Genomic DNA, 16,212 nt, shown 5'->3' on the forward strand with positions numbered 1-16,212 from the left:
TCTGTTTTTGATGGAGCCTTAGGGCTTGAGATGGGTGTGGCCTGAGAGCTCTGTTTGGTGTGCCAAAGATGACACTCCCAGGTTAGGCGTGGTAAACCTCTCTCTCTCTCTCTCTTTTTTTTTTTTTTTTTGATTCAAAAGGGAAGTTTTTCTGCACAGCTGAACGAAGTTGGAGGTAGTTAGCAGGCAAATGATATACCCACAGGAGCCAGAGATCAGAAGCTCTTTCCCAAGGACCACACAGGGAATCTGTTCGGCCCTCAGAGTGGGCTCAAATTCTCCTTCAGTCTCCCACTGGGTTGCCAAAGTTACGGAATTGTAGCGTCTCTGGAGAGTGCTCACGTGAATTCCGTGAGTTCTCTCCCCCACCGTCTCTTTTTTCACAGTCTCAGTTCAGTAGCACCACAAATTTACTAGGTCCTAATCTCCTGTTAATTTGCCCCGCCCAGAGTCAGGTTTTTCTGCTAGGCTCAGGGCCGGTGCAGACCTGAGGTCGCTCTGCTTATGACGTATGTCCAAGATGGCGCCTGCTCTTTGTCTTGCTCGCCCTTGAGAGGTGAGCAGAGAGAGAGAAACCCGTGTCCGTACCAGTCACCTTTTTTTTTCCTCTCTCTCTCTTCCAGTTAGCCTGGTGAAGTCCTCCCCCCCCCGGGGGTCATTCCCTCTAGTCTCCTCTCTCCGCTTGCCTGCTGGTGTCTCGGGCTATTGAGGTTCGGCTCACCTCGCGTTCCAGCACTGGTGTGTTGAGTCTGCCGCTGGTGTCCCGAACTGTGGGCTCCCACGCTCTCCACGCAGGTCCGCTCCCCTTCCAGCGCCGATGTGTGGACTCGGAGCCCTGGACGTCCCAAGTCTCCCCGCTGTTGTCTGCGTGGCACGCACTCCCCTTCCCCATGAACTTTTTGAAGTCCCCTCATCTTTTATTTTCCATGAACTCTTTTTGACATACCCTTTTACCTAGTCGCAATAAACAAGCTAGCAAATAAAAACTGAACTTACTTCACCTTCAGAGAATCACTCAATCCTTCCAGCCTGTCCTGGTCCATGTGAAAATGGTCTTGCAGGGTCCTTACTTTCATCTACAAATAAAAGCATTGCCTTCCAAATCTTCAGTCAGTGTTAACAATAATAATAGGTGAGAAGCAATGAGCCGAGACTTTTCAAAGTACTAAACCAAGACACTAGGTACGTACTTCCCCAATTGGATCCAGGAAATCCACAAATTCCCCACCTTTGCCTGGTTGTTGCTGTATATCTAGTTTCTCCAAGCAGAAGCCCATCTGATTGGTGATGCCACTTCCTACTTCCCTCTGGAGAAGGTACTGTAATTGCAGGCGCAAGAGAGAACCACATCACTGCCCAGAAATGCACTTCCACATTAGACCTTCACCACCTAGCCTCAAGAAAACAACTCCTTTGTAAAATCCACACCACCTTTGCAATCCTCATGCCAGGAGGAATAGTTTGGACATATAAAGAGGGAAAACCTATACCATAGTATCAAGATATGTTAAATGCCTTTATTTATTTTAAGAAAGTATCAAGCAGTATGCAAACAATAGCAAAAATTTCACCCACAATGATAATGGCAAATTTAATATAATTTATTCATATAATAACTCATGCTGCACTTAACACAAACACAAGAGTGTTTTTCAATAGTGTGGAAGAGATGAATTCATAAAACCTGTTAAGTAAATAATGAGTTTTGAATATAAATCACCTGTAAAAGGTTCTCGTGGAAACACACTGGAAATGACAATAAATTAGGCAGGAGTTTTGTAAATGCCAGATTCAGTCCTGCTCCAAACTCTCTTGCCCACACATAAATCAGATCCCTGACTTTTATAGAGAAGAAAGAAATGCTGTTAGCCCCTGGCCTTTGCTCCTCTCTTTTCCACATCCTCGGTCATGCCTCCAGTACATGCAGAATACAATTACACTGCTAGACGTCAATCCTTTGTTCTTCGTTGGCGGTGGGGCTCCTCCTACCTTGACCCTGCCACATTGCTTTGTGCGTACAAGTGGAAATTGTCTCCCCTATACCTCCTCAGGAGCCAGATCCAACTTCAGCCACATTTGTTTTCTCCACCTGGACTCTTCCCCATCAAAAGACTAGAACCTCACCTAGAATCAGAATCAAACAAGGAAATCACTTTGTGATTTACATCATGGATGATAGGGATGTCAGGCAGAACATGGAGTAACCACCGGCAAACTTGGATCCCAAAGAAAACTCCTGTTGGTGGACTCCCATCCCATCAGACACTCAAGCAAACAGCAGAATCTACCCCATCAGGTGAGCAAATGCACAGGCACAGCAGCAGGAACTCTCAGTAGTGTGGGGAAAGGCAAGACCCAAGAGCAGTGAGGGCTCTTACCCATAATGCCTACATAATGGATGACCTGTGAGGCCAGCCAGTGCAGCTGGGAGTCTGTGAGCCCCTTCAGATGTAGGTAGAATGTCCTTTACAAGCAGGCTGTCAGCTGTGGCTAGAAAGCCTGTCTCCAGACCAACTGGCATCTCCCCCACTGATAGATTTCTTGCACTGCATGTGTGACCTTGAACCCTTAAATCACATCTTCAGGGTGGGTACAATCTTTCACTCAGAGGTGGCAGAGGAAGGGGCTGAGCCTCTGGGGAGAGTCAGACTGGTTCCAGGAGATCCAGGCTATCTTGTGTGATCTTGTGGCCTTAAATTACACCTTCAGGGTGGCTGCAATCTTTCACCCAGAGCTAGCAGAGGAGGGGGTCTGAGCCCCTAAGGAGACAGCTCCCAGGAGACCCTATCTCCATTAGCCCCAAGCCAATCAACATACATATGTGAAACCCCGTGTCCAATGGGCACCCCCAATAAGATGACCCAGTGAACAGACAGTAATGCCTTAAAAAGCCAGGACACTTCCTCAAAGCCAATGTCATGTTCGTGTATTCCACCTGGTCTCCTCTCAGAGCAGATGCTTTCTCTATTGCTTGCCAATCAAATAAAAGTTTCTGCCTCTTTGTAAATTGTTTCCCAGCTTTTATTTCCACACTGAGCTGAGGAAAAGAACCCACGAGACTCGCTCCGGCAACTGCCCTCCTCTCCATGACCGGTAACGACCTGAAGGCATCTATTTAGTGACAGCCCACTCTACTTCAAGTCCACTTGTGTGGAAGAGAGAAATTACCTGGAAGAACCAAGGGAACACCAAGAATAGTGTGGCATGAAGGGGTTCACCTAACAGATTTAACAACAATGGGTTATACCCAAGGCCAAAGGATATTGCGGGCTGAAGCCAAAAGGAGAACCTGAGTTCTACTTTAATCCCACATCCCAGTTCTGGATTCAAGATACTTCTCTACAGAGCTAAAACCTGCAGGGGGTCTTTGGGGCAAGAAAAGGGACTAAGCCCCTATTTGGGAATTTATACTTTAAATCCTTCACAAAGTGACACATGGGACAGCTTGAGAACCTAACAGACAGCAGTAAGTTCAGGCAGAGAGGGTGAAGAGTCAGCCCCTTGCCACATCCAGAGAAATCTTTCTGTTTGTAGCCAGGATGAGGCTGCTCTAGAGTCACCTTGCTCTCCTCCAAGCACACACCTCAACATTTTATGTGATTCTCTCAGGCTGCATATTTACCCAAAGGAATTAAGAACAGGGACTGGATATAGCACCATTACTTGGAACAGCCCAAAAGTGAAAACAATTCAAGTGTCTGCCAGTGGATGACTGGACAAACTAAACATTGTGTGTGTGTGTATGTGTGTGTGTATGGTGGGATACTATGCAATCTTAAAGGGAAGGAAATTTGACACAAGCTATAACATGGATAAACTTTGAAGACATTACACTCGGTGCAATAATCCAGTCACAAAGGGACAAATACTTTATGATTCCACTTAAATGAGGTTCCTCGAGTAGTGAAATTCAGAGAAACAAGATGGCAGGGAACAGAAGGGAGAGGGTGGGGAGTTAGTGCTTACAGGGGATAGAATGTCAGTTCTGCATGATGAGAAGAGTTTTGTGAATGGATGGTAGTGATAGCAGCACAACAATATGAATGCCCTAATGCCACCAAACTTTCCAATTAAAAATGGCTAAGATGGTAAATTTTATGTTTTACCATAATTATTTAAAATGCATAGGAAAAATTAAGAATTTAAGTGAAAAATATTAATGAAAGAAGGGTGGTGTGTCATTACAACTGTTAACTAAGAATTGTCAATGACATGAAAAGCCATGCTGACATTATTAGATCAAAAAAGCAAGGTAGAGGTTGAATGTGGTAGATTTCAGCTACATAATGGTAAAAGTGTATATATTTGTGCATATATATATGTGTGTGCAGGAAATGGAAATACATATATGTCAACAGTGGCTATATTCTGAAGGGTACACTTCTTCTCATCCTTACAATTTTTTCACATTTCCAGATTCTACACGATGAACATATATTCCTCTTATAATGCGATGGAAAGATAGCATAAGTGTAAAAGCAAACCATGAAAAAATGCAAAGGAAAACAAATATTTATTCAATCTCCAGATCATAGGATCTTCATGTTTAACAGGAAAAGAGAGGGGAAAAAATCACACCAAGAAAGATCAATTTGTTTGATTACTTTAAAAAGTAAAAAACCATTAACAAAATTTAAAGGCAAATTCATACAGTTGGAAATATGAATGCCCAAAAATCATACAGAAGGAACAATGATCAAGGTCACTAAAAAAGAATTAGAAGTTAAAACAGGTTACCAATTTCACCTATTACTACAGGGTTATTTTGTTTATGGTTTTATTTGTATGCTTTTACTTTATTTTTTAGCTTTACTACCCTAAGGTAGCAACAGAGCTAGGAAAGGAACAAAATGAAGATCTTTTCGACAAACTTGGCACTGAGAGAGTATCCTAAGGGCATAATTTCAAATACATACAAAACTTTTATTCACAAAATTGACATCACATCATTATTTATAATACTGATAATCTGGGAATAACCTAAATTTCCAACAATTGAAAGGTTACATAAATTTCAATAAAACTATATAGTATTACCAGCAATATAAAGTATCTTCACAAAAGTCTGTAATAACCACACATAATACTGTGAAAAAGAACACAAATTACATGATACAGAACATAGTAAGATCACAGCATAAAAAAATTCATTCCCCCCAAAAGGACAAGATATTAGTGACTATCTCAGGATAAAACATTCATGCATTTTCTCTCCTTTTACTACATTTCTGTTTTCCAGTTTCTCTATAATTAACACATCAATTGATAATCAGAAAAAAATATCATTTTTCAAGAAGGTAAACACAGATTCTTTAGTAACATTCATTTCATCCCACAATACAGTCAAGTGTCACAAGAGCCTCAGCCTCTTGGCAGAGTGGTATGGGAGCTGGTTGTGAAGATGGTTATGAATGGATGAGGGAAGAGGGGGGCGGTAAAACCTAGAAGTGGGCAGGGAGGCACGGATTGGCTAGGGAGAGTTAGGGACCAGCAGGCAAACTGGTCAGCCAAGGAAAGGGGCATTGTGGAGCCAGGGAAGACTCTGACTGCTCAGCGGAGGTCTATCTAGACCCATAGTAGGCACTGACGGTGTTTTTAAAGGGAAGGATCAAAGAGGACTTTAGGAAGACACATGGATTCCTTTAGGAGCAGGGGAGGAACAAGGAGGGGAAGGAGAACTACTTAGGAAGGATGGGAGAAGGACTGAGGCAATGATGATGGGAGTAGAGAAAGAGGCTGACTGCCTTAGTGAACTCCGTACTCTATGCCTAAATCAAACACACTTAGCTCACTTCTGGACAAGTCTTTGTGGGTAAATGCAGGATAGGAAAACAGCTCACAGGAGGAACTGCTAGTGCATCCAGGTCAACTCTGGAGACAATCTGGGGCAGCTCTGTTCAATCAAGCTTTCTATCATGATAGAAATGTCCTAGATTTGTGGTTGCTTAGCACTCAAAACATGAGATGATATAGATTCTTCTTAAATCTTACTTCATATAATTTAAATAGCCACATGTTCCTGGCAGCTACCAAGTGGACAAACACAGACCTAGAGCACTGATTGTCAAAGTGTGGTTTTTAGAGTAGCAGCATCATTTTGCAGCTTGAGAGTAGGTTGTACCCTACATGTTGAATCAGAACCTCTGTCTGCAGGGCCCAGCCCAAAGGGGTGCAACAAGCCCTTCAGGTGCTTCTGATGTGCTCTCTTGTTCATGAACCACTTGAACTAGAATTACACAGAATGTGTGGGATCACAGCTCTGGCTTCAACTAAATTAGATAAAAGAACCCCTGCTCAGAGGAACTGGAAATGTCTCCACACAGTGACTGGAGTGTCACTAATAAAATACACCCAGTTCAGTGGTATTAGGGAAAAGTTATATGAAATGACAAACATGTGTTTTCTCCAGAAAAGAGAAGGAATTTCATTCATTTTGATATCTGAAAGCCTGAAAGTGGTTGCTCATCCTAATATGTGTTAGAAATATGCAAAAGAACACAAAAATGGCTCTAAATTGTGTTCAGTATAAAAAACACAAAAAGCAACTGTAACCTGTAAGATGATTTAGAACATGCCATTGAAGTGGAAATATAGCCTTTGATACTAGAAGAAGAAATATGTAAAGGAAGGCCAAGAAAAACTAAAACCTAAAGAGAGCTAAGCATTCCAAAACTATACTCTCATGGTAAAACACATGAGACAAAAGTGCTTCCAGTAGAGACAGATCTATAGAAGCAGCCCACGGAGACTGAGACCTGAATGTAGCTTTGGTCACACAAGGGAATAAGAACTCACAGCTGGCCAACAAGCATCACAGACTCGCTGCTAACCTGGCAGCTGCACATCATAGGTGCCTGCCTTACTCTCTTCTGACACAGCTCGGCTTATGACTTCATCAAGAGCAGAATTTGGAGGTTTCTGATACTAAAACTGTGCTTAAAAAATAAAGTAAAAAATGATGAAGTATGTGTATCGTAGCCAACTAGGAAAAAGCAAATGAATGGATGTGACATACAAATTTGTGTGAAAACTTATCATCCTAAGTAATAGGGAGTAAGAGATAAAGCTAAATACACTGAAAATGTGTCAGGAGGAATACTTAGGTTGTATTGTTAAATCATAGCAGAGAAGACAAGAGCAATATAGATGATGAAGAATGAGAAAGAAAAAGGTTGAGGGAAACTGTCTACAAATGTTGAGGCTTTCAGAAAAGAGACAGCTTCAGGATCATGAGAAATGAACAGGGCCTTCAGTCAAGCAAAAAATGTGGCCAGTAACTTCTGAGATCATTGCATATATACTGCTATTAGAGGCTAATTTGTTTAAGAAACTGTCTAAAAGTTTTACTGATTTTAATATAACACCTTGTCTTTTTGGGTTACAACAATATATTGCAGAAACTTAATCAAATTTATTGTATCTTGTTTCACAAACATTTACCTTGAGGTGTTTGTTTAACAACTACTTATTTCAATACAGGCCTGACTAAATTAGACATTTGTTCAGATAGCTATTGACTCTTTTGGTAACTACTGACAATGGAACAGCTTTAACATGTCATGAGTTGTAAATATTCCATCCCTTTTAAGATGATATAGACTAACCTTATTACTGCCTCCTGCATTTCTGGCTACTTTCGTATTTGAAGAATATAGGACTACATTCTGTAGGATTGAAATGTCAATTATACTAATTAAAAGTTTTCACAATTCTCAATTTAGAATTTAGTAAAACTGGTGTTTTATTTAATAAGCAATTAAAAGTAGAATATTTTCTGCCTCCTTGATAAATGAATGTATGTAACCAACTATCCCAAAGAACACTAATATGATTTTGAATGATTAAATCTATAGATATAATTACACTTGAAATGCTCTTCACCATGAATAACAGTGTATATTTTTAAGTGGTCATTGAGTTCACTTTGCTAACAAATTATTTGGGCCAAAAGGTATCTAAAAAATTTTAACTGAATTTCACACCCATCTCATGCCTCTAGTTTACTGAGCATTATTTATTATTTAATGTAGAAATTACATGCCAATCACTTCATGCATATTTTGTCTTTGGAATCTAAAATCTTGGAGCCTCAGAAACAAAAATTAAAACACATTTTAAGTCATGGGCTTCTATTATTATCATTAACCTCATATTTGAAAAAAGGAATATGGATATGATGATATATTTTGGATATATTAGGCTACACAGAGTATATTAATTTATAAGCAAAATAAACAGGAACTTAGGGTAGAACCTAATCTGATACACGGTTACTTTTTGAAATACACTAAGTAACACAAATGTTTAAAATATTTCTTGAATATAGTTATTACAGTCTTGATAATGAAAGGTATGACACAATTTTAGTTTGTTCACTTTGTACTTAATCATTCATGAAGTAAGCTATGACAGGTTTAAGAAAAGAAAAAAAAAGGTTCATTCCAGCCCCAGTCCAACTACTAATTAATTTAAATTAAAAATTTTTAACAAAAATTAATTTTTAGGCCAAATTGTTGATGCATGTTTTAATTACTTATGCCCCTCAGGTTGCTTCCAATACCATGGGTAATCACAGTGTAACCCGCTCTAATTAGTCTCACCAACTGGAAGGGAACATATTATATTTGACTTCTGTAGTTGTTTTATAAAAGTCAAGGCATTAATGACAGCAGAAATTCTTCACCATGAGAATCATTATACATATTGTGATCCTGCAGTGGATCAGAATCCACAAAATACAGTTCACCTGCATGGATGTCAGAAAAGTTAGCAAGAAATTCATCAGGAGTAAAGCCAACCCATACAGTATACCTATAGTCTATGGTACGTATGGAGTACCCCATGATCTTTATATCTCTTAAAGTTGGCTTGTCAGAATTCCACTGAGGGAAGTCTGCAGGCCGGGGGTATTGGCTATAGGCAACTGATTCACGGGGATTAGCAGGGAGGTACAGATCCTCTTCCAAGTGATGGGACTGAAAATGCTTCAGAAGGTTCTTGCCTTCTCTGCACAGCTCAACATGAAATGAAGGAATGGGGCAGCGAGGTGGGACTTGTAGGCCTGCAAGTCCAGTGAGTGTGGGGAAGAGAGACACAAGTTCCACGAGGTCCATGGTTTGCCTGCCTAAAACAGAAAGTGATACAGCAAAATCTGTTAACATTACAGAAGCTTGCCACAACCAGGCAGGATGAGGAAAGGGAACTGTCTCGGCTCCATGTGTCTTCTTTTGTTTATAACAATTATCTTTAGCAAAAGAAATCTAGGAATACCCACATCTCAGCATTTCTCCATCGAATTGTTACTTATCCAGTCAATAGCAAAATGGAAAATTAAGGTGCCCTCAACCTCTTGGCACTTTTAGGATCCACTTGAATTTAGGAACCAGTATAATAATCGATTCAGGCAGGGATCATCAATTAAAGCTACTATTATTGAGTGAAAAGCCTGTAGAGAAACATGAAATTCTGAGTCTCACAGCATCACCCCACAGATAATTCCTCTCTGGATGTCTGAATTTGGTTCATAGTTTTCTTCTTAAATTTTATTTTCATTTACTTGAAAGGCAGAGAAACAGAGCGAGACACAGAGACAGGCAGAACCATCCACTGGTTTACTCTCCAGATGCCTACTATAGCTGGGGCTGGGTCAGGCAGAAGCCAGGAGTTCAATCTAGGTCTCCTACACAGATGGTATGGACCTGTATTTGAGCCATCAACATTGTCTCCCAGGGTGTGTATCAACAGGAAGTTAGACTGGAAGTGGAGCTTCGATTGGTATTGATATGGGATATGGGTATTCTAAAAGCTTCTTAACTGCTGCACCAAATATCCACCCCTATCTTTTCTTTTTCTTACGTAAATTACACATAATATATAGTTTCCCATCTTAACCATTTTTACTGCACAGCCCAATAATATTAAATACATTCACATTGTCACACATCCATCACCATCATGCATCTCCAAAATGTTTTTTATTTTATACAACCAAAACTTTGTCTGCATTGAACAACAGCTCATCTTTCCCTCTCCTCCTACAGCTAGAAATCACCATTCTCTACTACTTTCTATCTCTATGAAGTTTAGTACTCTAGATATCTATATGTGTGACATCACTCAGTACTTGTCCTTCTGTGACTGGCTTGTTTCATTTAGCATAACATCCCCAAGGTTCATGCATCTGTAGCATGTGTCAGAATTCCTTTTCCTTTTAAGGCTGAAACTATTCCAATGTATGAATAGACCACATTTTGTTTATCTATTCATCTGTCAATGGATACTTTGTGTCACTTCTACCTTTTGGCTACTGTGAATAGAACTGCTGTGAACATTCATGTACAGATTTTTTATGAATACTTGTTTAAAGTTCTATGGGATATGCACCTAGAAGTACTTTTTGAGGAACTACCAAACTGCTTTCACTGAAAATTTACCATTTTACACTCCTATAAGCAGTATACAAGCATTCCAATTTTCCATGTCTTAACATTTGTTGTCTTTTCTTATTAGTGGCTATTTTAATGGGTATGAAGTAGCATATGATTGTGGTTGAACCATCTTTATTATCTAAATCCTTTACTTTATATTAATTCCTGTTAAAATTGATCTTGGCTTTGCCTTATTATGCTAGCCTTTCTAGATGTTTAATAGTTTGCTTTATAATGCCCAGTTTCATTTTTTCTTTTTAAAATTTTTATTTAGAAAGAAAAATATGAAGACACAAGAAAGAGAGGAAAGACATGAGGGAAGATAGGAGACAAAAAAATGAAAATAAAATGAGAGAGGATAAATCATGAAGATTTAAAAGAGGAAAGGAGAGGAGAAAGGATAGAGGAGAGGAGAGGAGAGAGAGGGGAGGGGAGGGGAGAGAGGGGAGGGAGGGAGAGAAGGAAGGAAGGGAGGGAGGGAGAGAGGAAGAGAGGGAGGAAGAGAAAGAGGAAGAGAGAGAGAGAAAGAGAGAGAGAGAGAGAGAGAGAGAGAGAAAGAAAGAGAGAAAGAAAGAAAGAAAGAAAAGAAAGAAAAGAAAGGAAAGAAAGGAAGAAAGAAAGAGGGGGGAGGGACAGGGAGGGAGGCAGAGAGGGAGGGAGGAAGGGAAAGAGAAAGAAAAGGGAATGAGAAAAAGCAAAGGGGAGAAAAAATAAGAAAGGACAAAGAATATTAAGTCAAGGGGGAAGTGAGAAAGAAAACTAAAAAGAGAAAGTAGAAGGAAAGCAAGAAGGAGAAAGACAGAAACAGAGATGAGTAAGAAACAACGAAACAGAACACAAGAGCAAAAGAAATGAAAGAGTGAAGAGAAAGAGAAGAAAAAAATAAGAAAACATAAAAAGAAAGGAGACACAAAAAGAGCCCCAATTTCATTTGGATAACTGAATTGCAAATAAAAGGAAAAAAGTAGTTTAAAAATATACCTTCACAATTTTAGTATCTGGTTGATGCTACTAGCTTAACCAAGTGATCAAACTTAGCATAACAAATAGTATAGTCATTTAAAATGCCTACTCTGAATCTAATCATGATCAGACAATGAGACAAACTCAGACTGTGGGGTATTAGGGTACTACATAGCACAACTGGCCTGGATGTTTGTCAAAAGATCAGGGACATGACAGGGGACTGAATCACATAAGGCTTGTCAACTATCATGGGTTTTTGTTTGTTTGTTTGTTTGTTTGACAGGCAGAGTGGACAGTGAGAGAGAGAGACAGAGAGAAAAGTCTTCCTTTTCCGTTGGTTCACCCCCGCAATGGTTGCTGCGGTCGGCATACCGTGCTGATCTGAAGCCAGAAGCCAGGTGCTTCTGGTCTCCCCTGTGGGTGCAGGGCCCAAAGACTTGGGCCATTCTCCACTGCACTCCCGGGCCACAGCAGAGAGCTGGACTGGAACAGGAGCAACTGGGACAGAATCCAGCACCCCGACCGGGATTAGAATCTGGGGTGCCAGCGCAGCAGACAGAGGATTAGCCTAGTGAGTCGCAGCGCCTGCCTATCATAGGATTTTTACTCAGCATGAGATGAGAGCATAGGAGACTCCATGAATGATTGTTGTGTGACTTGCCTTGGGTTTTAACAGGGTCACTTGGACTGTTCTATAGAGAAAAAACTCAGGGTCAAGGGCACAAGCAAGGACACCCTTTACCAAGCTGTAGTAGCAATTTGGAAGAGATGGTGGCAGTCTAGTCCAAGGTGGTAACAGTGGAGGTGGTAATAAATGCTAAGGAGAAATTTTGAATGGAGAGTAACAGGCTTGCAAATGGAGATGGAGTGCACATTGCATATGGATTATAAGATAAAGACAGGGGATGAGGGATGAGTTCATGTCTCCTTTGGCATGATCAGCTATTGCCATTTCTTGAGAAGGAAAACAGTGTGGAAAACAAGATTGAAGGTGAAAGAGCAGTTTAAGTTAAGGCACATCAGACTGTTCAAGTGGGATGCACTGTTGTACATGCAAGTCTCATGTTCTGGGAAATACATAAGCTAGAGATAAAATTTAGAAATAAACTGGATGACCATGGAGTTACATGAATTTATAACTTGTTAAATATCTCCTGACAAAAGTTTCAAAAAAGATTGAAACCTTTTAGAATATTTATTCCAGATTACAAAGGGTCAAAAATCATGCCAGGAGGAGCCAGCACTATGGCACAGCAAGTTAAAGCCCCTGCCTGCAGCATCCCATATGGGGGCAGGTTCAAGTCCTGTCTGCTCCATGTCTGATCCAGTTCCTCCCTGCTAATATGCCTGGGAAAGCAGGGGAGGATGTCCCAAGTCCTTAGGCCCCTGTACCCATGTGAGAGACCCAAAAAAAAAAAACTCCTGGCTCTTGGCTTCGATCAGCTCATCTCTGGCCTTGTGGGCATTTGAGGAGCAAACCATCGGATGGAAGATCTCTCTTTCTCTGTGTGTCTCTACCTCTCTCTGTCTTTCAAATAAATAAAATAAATATTTTTTAAAAATCTTGCCATGAAACTGCTTAACCTTTCAAATCAAATGTCAAAAATATCAAAAAAATCAAGTATGTCAAAAATAAAATTGGGTATCATGAAGCAAACTCAGAAAGCTCCAAAAAGGCCGAAATGACAGTCAAAACCAAGATCAATTTAAATAGAAATCAATATAAAGTAGAGGATTTCAATGTTAGAGATGGATAAAATGCAGAAATCCAGAAAGGGGGCAACAAAGTTTAGCAGAGTTCATGGGGGGAAAAACAGTCCAAGAAAAGAGAAAGGTCATCTGATGTGCAGGTGTCTCTGAAATGCAGTGAGCAGATAAAGACACAGCTTGCAAGAACCCATACAGATTGCCTCTCGTGGGCAGGAGGCATATCTGATCCAAGAGACATTCTAGAGCTATTTTCTCAGAGTAGTGCATTTTGGAAGACAAATGTTAGATAACCACAGATCTAACAGTACCTTGTAAAGAATGGTTTAAAGGCTGAGGATTTCAGCCAAAAGAGAAGATATTAGTGAACGGATAGGGCAGAGGACATCTCTGCTATTTTCAAAGCTTTGAAAGACTGGCACATGGAAGCCAAAGTAAACTAGTCCTTCACTATTCAGGAGGGCAGAGCAGATTTTACAGTTCTAGTGGCACACTAGCTGAATGAGGTGCCAGTCCATCAAGCTGCCAAAATGGAAAATGTTCTCTTTGAAAAGGGCTGTCCAAAGTGTGCAGGTTAAGGAATTCCTGCCGAAAGCGTGCTCATTGTTAGGCAGGCAGCTCATTCCTCTAAGTTCTGAAGCATGCTGTTGTCACCATTATGACAGCTTTCTCCACACTGGCAACGACACCTGCTCCTGCATCCCTCTATACTCCAAAACTCTTCATGGACAGGGGCCATATGTGTCAGCTTTGACTATACCACTCCTCCCTCACCCAGAGCACTCGAGGTGTTCCAGAAATGTGTGCTGACTAAATTGTCAAGAAGGAATTCCAACACAGGGCAGGAAGGGGGACTGTGTAAGCTGCCAGCCTATGGTTTGGCAAGGTGGGTCACAAAGAAACTAAAGGTGCAATCACTTCAGCATATTTTATACCTGGGTCCACTGGTTCTGAGATGGAATCAAAAGGGTCACGGTAAGGGAAAAGCTTCTTGCCCGCCTCTGGAAGTGAAGCCGTCCTCCCAGGAACGTAGAACATCAGGGGCACACGGGTAGTGACATCAAAGTTGCTGTATTTGGCCCATTCTCCATGTTCACCTAGAGCCCAACCTGGTTCACAAAAAAGGACAGAATGATAGAAATGAATAATCCTATCACAGCTTGTTCATTTTAAACATGTTTTTCCTACTGTAAAAATCAAAGGAAGGGGGCGGGCATCGGGGTGCAGGTTAAGCTGTTGCTTGGGATGCCCACATCCCATATAAGAGTGCTGCTTTGAGTTTCCTACTAACGCATCCTGAGAGGCATCAGATGACAGATCAAGTGCTTAGGCCTCTGCCACTCACATGGCAGACCGAGATGGAGCTCTGCGCTTCTGGCTTCAGCCTGTCCCAGCCCTAGCTGTTGCAGTCATTTGAGGAGTGAACCAGCAGACAGAAGAACAATCGATTGATCTCTCTCTCTCCCTCCTTCCCTCCCTCCCTCTCTCCCTCTCCATCTAACTCTGCCTTTCAAATAAGTAAATATTTTAATACCTTTAGAATTACCACTAAAAGGGTGAGTTCATCTGGATGCCGTTTTATTCAAAATCAGTCATATGTTATACACACTGAATAATAAAATTTTATAAAGAAAAAAATGAAATTCCTAAATGAGAATACCTTCTTGTTACAAACAACTAGTAATACATGTCCATATGGGGCTCTGCAGGACAGATATGCCTCCCTTGCTAAGACAACCTCATTTCTGACGAGGAGGGGACCACAATCTATGAACAGGGCCACCACTGCCCTGTGCCTATGTATCTCCTGACTCATTTACCAGTAGCTCAGCTTTTAATTTTTGAATGTGTATCACTAACACATGAACTACTTATGGCAAAACTGTCCAAATTCAGAAATGACCAGGATATCTTGCTTAGTTTTTAACACATTCCAAAGATGGAAGAAAATAAGACTTTTGATTCCAGATCCTTAAGCCTGATTAAAAACAACCCTTAACAATAACTTAAAACATTCCTTGCAAAAGGTAGTTTGAAGATTCCAAGTTGGAAATTCTCAATCATTTAGTTTAGGCACCCCTTTTAAGACAAAATGTGCATGACAGAAGTTGTACATTGCATATTTAGTATTACAAAAATAACTAAACATATCAAATGCTGCTGAGATATTGTTGAAATATTTCTTTATTTTATTCATCATAGCCACAATCTACCGATAACTGAAGAGAAGATCATGCAAGTCTAACCCAATACTCACTGGCTTGATCTATAGATGATGCTGGAGCTACAAATGGAGTACCAGCCTCCAAGGAATCTGTTGTTGCTAGAATGGGACAAGAACCTGTTCTGAGTTGACAGTTCTCTCCTAAAGAGATCCCAACTTGAAAGCAACCTCTTGACACTCAATAATTAAGGTGGACATCATGCCTGTCAAGGATGTTCAATATTTTTGGCAGTTCTTCCTCCCCCTGTCAGTCTATGGAGTGAAAGGGATTTTCAGACAGTTTGGAGGAGCCCAGTGTGATAGGAAGTTTCTGAAGCACATCAGCCCCCCCCTTCCTGCCATACACATATCCGTTCTCCTCCAGGAAGATGAGGTGGCCTTTAATCAGGAGGGCTGGTGAAGGGGACCAGCTTGCAGGTTATGTTGCCCCTGTCTTACAGGAACCTCAAAGGTTGAAGGTCAAGAAGCCTGAGAAAGTGAAGGACTCTGGTAATGAGATCTCAGAAGTCCAGTCCCAGAAATCTGACTGAGATGCACATGGAGGTCCAGAGGGTACATCAGCCAGGCTTTCTCTGGCATCACCAAATATGAGAACTCTGAACCCATAGGCCTCAACTGGCCACAGTGTCACACTTAACTGCCTGGTATAGAAAGCTCCCAGGCACAACAAAGAGCCTGGCATACTGCAAATATTCAACAGGACACTGTGATCTACCTGATTACAAAAATGCATTCATCAATCTTGTGTTGGGCTTCAGTCTAGGCTGCTTTAGTCAGGAGCAAATACACAAAAAAGCCTTGCTAAGGAGAGTATGTACCTGTGAGAGCCCCAAGAATTGGTCTTGAGATTATGAGGAACAAGAGGCTGAGGACCTTGACAGGCAGCCT

At 40.9% G+C, this 16,212-nt stretch overlaps 1 protein-coding gene across 2 annotated transcripts in view; it reads right to left on the minus strand.

The window, feature by feature from the left end:
* Window positions 1–1,497: 1,497 nt before the first annotated feature.
* IDS (iduronate 2-sulfatase) overlaps window positions 1,498–16,212 on the minus strand; it is a 32,695-nt gene continuing 17,980 nt past the window's right edge. Inside the window, exons 8-9 of one of the 2 annotated variants that reach the window (XM_008273462.4) lie at window positions 14,036–14,209; window positions 1,498–2,124 (exon numbers count right to left, since the gene is read on the minus strand). In XM_008273462.4, coding sequence (XP_008271684.1) covers window positions 2,105–2,124; window positions 14,036–14,209 — 194 coding nt within the window. In that variant the 3' untranslated portion in view covers window positions 1,498–2,104. Of the gene's footprint in view, window positions 2,125–4,494; window positions 9,125–14,035; window positions 14,210–16,212 lie in introns of those variants that run through there. The other variant, XM_002720538.6, reaches the window with a different exon arrangement.

Source organism: Oryctolagus cuniculus, chromosome X (assembly GCF_051225735.1).
Source record: "Oryctolagus cuniculus isolate XC-2025 breed Fujian yellow rabbit chromosome X, ASM5122573v1, whole genome shotgun sequence".
NCBI lineage: Eukaryota > Metazoa > Chordata > Mammalia > Lagomorpha > Leporidae > Oryctolagus > Oryctolagus cuniculus.